This window comes from Pistacia vera, unplaced genomic scaffold (genome assembly GCF_008641045.1).
Source record: "Pistacia vera cultivar Batoury unplaced genomic scaffold, PisVer_v2 Contig228, whole genome shotgun sequence".
In the NCBI taxonomy this organism is placed as follows: domain Eukaryota; kingdom Viridiplantae; phylum Streptophyta; class Magnoliopsida; order Sapindales; family Anacardiaceae; genus Pistacia; species Pistacia vera.
The window spans coordinates 624,650-628,346 of record NW_022196033.1 but is presented as its reverse complement, the minus strand read 5'-3'; the positions used below and the strand labels follow the sequence as shown (position 1 = coordinate 628,346).

The following is a 3,697-nucleotide window of genomic DNA, read 5'->3' as shown; positions in this document are numbered from 1 at the left end:
TCAGTAGCTTGGTATGGATTTTGATGGTACTTTTAGTCCCATTGTTAAGCCCATCACTATTCGCACTGTTCTTGCTCTTGCCATAATACGTGGTTGGCCACTTCGTCAACTTGACGTCAAGAATGCATTTCTCCAGGTTTATCTCATTGAAGAAGTATTCATGGAGCAACCTCTCTCGTTTCATTGATTCACGGCAACCCTCTCATATTTGTCGACTTATTAAAGCTATCTATGGTCTTAAGCAGGCTCTTCATGCATGGAACCATCGTCCATACTCCTTTTTGATTGCTACTGGATTTACCAATAGCTGCTCTAACTCCTCTCTCTTCATCCATCAAACATCTGGATCTATTGTGATTCTTCTTATCTATGTGGATGATATGGTTGTCACTGGTTCAGACCCCTCTACTGTAATAGATTGTGTCTCTTCGTTATGTTCTGCATTTACCTACCGAGGCTTGGGCTCTCTTGGTTTCTTTCTTGGCATGGAAGTTGTTCGGGATAATACTATTCTGTATCTATCTCAGCGACGTTATGTGGTGGGCTTACGTGCAACTTGATTCTTGTGCACCATGTGTTACACCCTTTAGCTCCCCCAAAGCATCACAATCCTCAGATGATGACCTTTTCCTGATATGACCCTTTATTGTAGTATGGTTGGTGGTTTTCAATATCTCACACTCACTAGGCCGAACATTGCCTTTGCTGTAAATGAGGTTGCTCAAAGATTGTCCGCTCCCACTCAATGTGATATGCGTTCTATCAAGCGAATTTTTCGGTATCTTAACAGCACACTATTTCATGGTCTCACTTTTCATCGCGACCCTAGCCTTCATCTTCTTTCCTATTCAGATGCTGATTGGGTTGTTGATGTAGCTACTTGTCATTCTATCTCTAGTGGTTGTGTTTTTCTTGGTTCCAATCTGATATCTTGGACTGCTAAGAAGCAATCTTCTATGTCACGCTCCAGTGCTAAATCAGAGTATCGTGCTTTTGCCCATGTTACTGCTGATGTTCGGTGGTTTTGTTATTTACTGTGTAAGCTTGGCATTCCCTTGTATTCTTCCCCATTGCTTCTATGTGACAACCAATTTGCTCTACATATGACAGCTAATTCTATCTTTCATGCTCGCACTTGGCATATCGATATCGACCTACACTTCATTCGTGAGTTAGTTGCTCGTTGGGCCCTTTGTCTTCGACATGTCCCCATTGCCTCTCAGCTTGCGGATATATTCACCAAAGGCCTATCTCGTGAGCGATTTCAGTCGCTTTGTCTTCAATTGCAGCTCCGAGATCTACCACTTCAATTGCGAGGGAGTGTTAAGGAATAAAATCATTCTTATTTTATTTCCTTATTATCATGATTATTATAATATTATCATTCCTTATATTTTTTTATTAATATCATTATTAGGATGATTATATTTCCTTATATATAATATGTCGGACTTGTACACTTCAATATACCAGCAGTTATGCAATTCTTCACATCCATGTCACTGTCCATGTTGTCCTCCCTTTCTTTCTTTTTTCTCTTATCTTTGCCCTCTGTCACTCTTTCTTACAAACCCGAATTGCTGCTTCTTCCTTCAACCACATCAGCCCCTGAGGCCCTGGCTTTTGATCCTGCCGGCAGAGGCCCTTACACTGGTATCTCCGATGGCCGAATTCTCAAGTACATCAATCCCAATGTCGGTTTTGTAGATTTTGCCGTTTCTAGTCCCACTAGGTAAACACCAAACCTTATATTCCAGAAGAATGCATCAGAAAACAATTGATATTTCATATTTAATTGTTTTGCCCAGGTCGAAGCTGCTCTGTGATGGATCAAATAGCACTAAAGGGCCGGCTTGTGGCCGTCCGTTAGGTTTGGAGTTTAACTTTAAAACGGATATTCTTTACGTTACTGACGCTTATTTCGGCCTTGTATCGGTTAATCCCGGCGGAAGTGTTGCCACACAACTTGCCACATCTGCAGAAAATGTTCCATTCCTATTTCTCAACGCTTTGAACATTGATCAAGATACCGGAATCGTTTATTTCGTCGAAACCAGCACCAAATTTCCGCGAGAGTACTTCTTTTTCCCTTTCATTTCCTGATTTGCCTAATTTTCTTTACATTTTTTATAATATAGAAATCCCCGGACTTGTAAAAACTGGAGCTCCCAATAAGTGCTGCCATGGCTGCGAAGCATATATTAACCATTCAGGTGGCCATGCGGGCGGTTCCAACACCAAACTTTTGCCCTTGTTTCAACGCTAACAAAAGTTTAATGTCAAATTTTACAGCAAATTTAATGAGGGTGTTCTCAGCAAAGACACGACAGGAAGATTAATGAAATACGATCCTGAAACCAAAGAGGTGACAGTGTTGCAAAGGAAACTTGGAATGCCCAATGGAGTGGCTGTGAGCAAAGATGGAAGCTTTGTGATTTATGCAGAAGCAGTTTTTGGAAGAGCACAAAAGTTTTGGCTAACCGGCCCAAAAGCTAACAGTTCAGAAATTTTTGCGACGTTCCAAGGGCGAGGGGATAACATCAAGAGGAACACAAAAGGGGAGTTCTGGATACCTGATAATTCAAATACAACATCTTTGGGAAAGAGGTTTAGTGAAGATGGCAAGCTTTTGCAGACATTAACTTTGAGTGAAGATCCGGCTATACGCTACAGTGAAGTTCAAGAGTTTGAAGGGAAAATATATCTGGGATCTGCAGGGTTAAATGTTAACTATGTTAAAGTTCTTAGTGGATAAACAGTTTGATGCTTAAATAAGTAATTTGTAATTCAACATCGATCCTTAGATTGTTGTTAAGAAATAAGTGATTTGTAGTTTAGCATGATTGGCTTGTTGTTTTCAAAAACAAATAAAATGAATGTCCTTTTATAAAATTCAAGTGCTTTTCATTTTAGTTAACGTTTGAGTTTAGAAGTTTATTATGTAATATGTGCTTGAAAAAATAGGCTGGCATTGATGAATTGCTTTAGACTTTTACGAAAGTGCTTCATCTCTTAATCCCATCTATTTACAATTGAAATTGATTTAATTAATACTTATAAACTTTAAATTTTAATGCACAATTGATTGGCATAAATAAGTAAAATCTGAGCAGAAAGTATGAGGATTAGGTGATTGCATAATAAACTGTATGGTTAATATATTTCTGAAAGAAATTGAAATAATACTATTGAAGATGATCGGTTTTGTGGAACTGATCATACCAAACCTGTATTGAATTATGAATTTACTCCCAATCGAAGTGCAACATGTATCATCAATTTTATAAAAGAATAAAATATTGAGTAGTTAAACTGTATTCATCGAGCGATACACAAGTTGGATTTTTTTTATTGATTTTTTGAAATACACATACAGTTACGGTTTGACCAATATATTCTATGTATAATATATTGAATATTATATTAACGTTTGGTGTCACTCTTCATTTAATATTTTAGGAGTTTTACTAATATTTATATGAGTAATGTTACAGTCACCGAAGGATACGTATCGAATTCGTGCATCGAATGACGTGACTCAATACTGACCGTTGATTAATATTGAATTAATATTAATCGACTGTCAGGATTGTATCACGTCATTCGGTGCACAAATTCGATGCGTATTCTTTGGTAACTATATTATTTTCCTATTTATATTGCTTTTATGAAACTTTCTAACTATCATAATCTTATA

General features: G+C 37.6%; 1 protein-coding gene across 1 annotated transcript; it reads left to right on the top strand.

Annotated features, from left to right (window-relative positions):
• Window positions 1-1,481: 1,481 nt before the first annotated feature.
• LOC116131086 (strictosidine synthase-like) lies at window positions 1,482-2,877 on the top strand. Its single transcript, XM_031416728.1, has 3 exons — window positions 1,482-1,732; window positions 1,809-2,075; window positions 2,293-2,877. Exons 1-3 carry the CDS (start codon window positions 1,497-1,499, stop codon window positions 2,753-2,755), a joined length of 966 nt encoding a protein of 321 aa, XP_031272588.1. The 5' UTR covers window positions 1,482-1,496; the 3' UTR covers window positions 2,756-2,877.
• The last annotated feature ends 820 nt before the right edge of the window (window positions 2,878-3,697 follow it).

Excerpts from the sequence above, each read along its gene's own strand:
- LOC116131086 (XM_031416728.1), top strand. The coding sequence starts at position 1,497 with ATGTCACTGTCCATGTTGTCCTCCCTTTCTTTCTTTTTTCTCTTATCT. Across the intron at positions 1,733-1,808 it reads GCCGTTTCTAGTCCCACTAG|GTCGAAGCTGCTCTGTGATG; the intron begins GTAAACACCAAA and ends TGTTTTGCCCAG. Across the intron at positions 2,076-2,292 it reads AGCACCAAATTTCCGCGAGA|CAAATTTAATGAGGGTGTTC; the intron begins GTACTTCTTTTT and ends CAAATTTTACAG.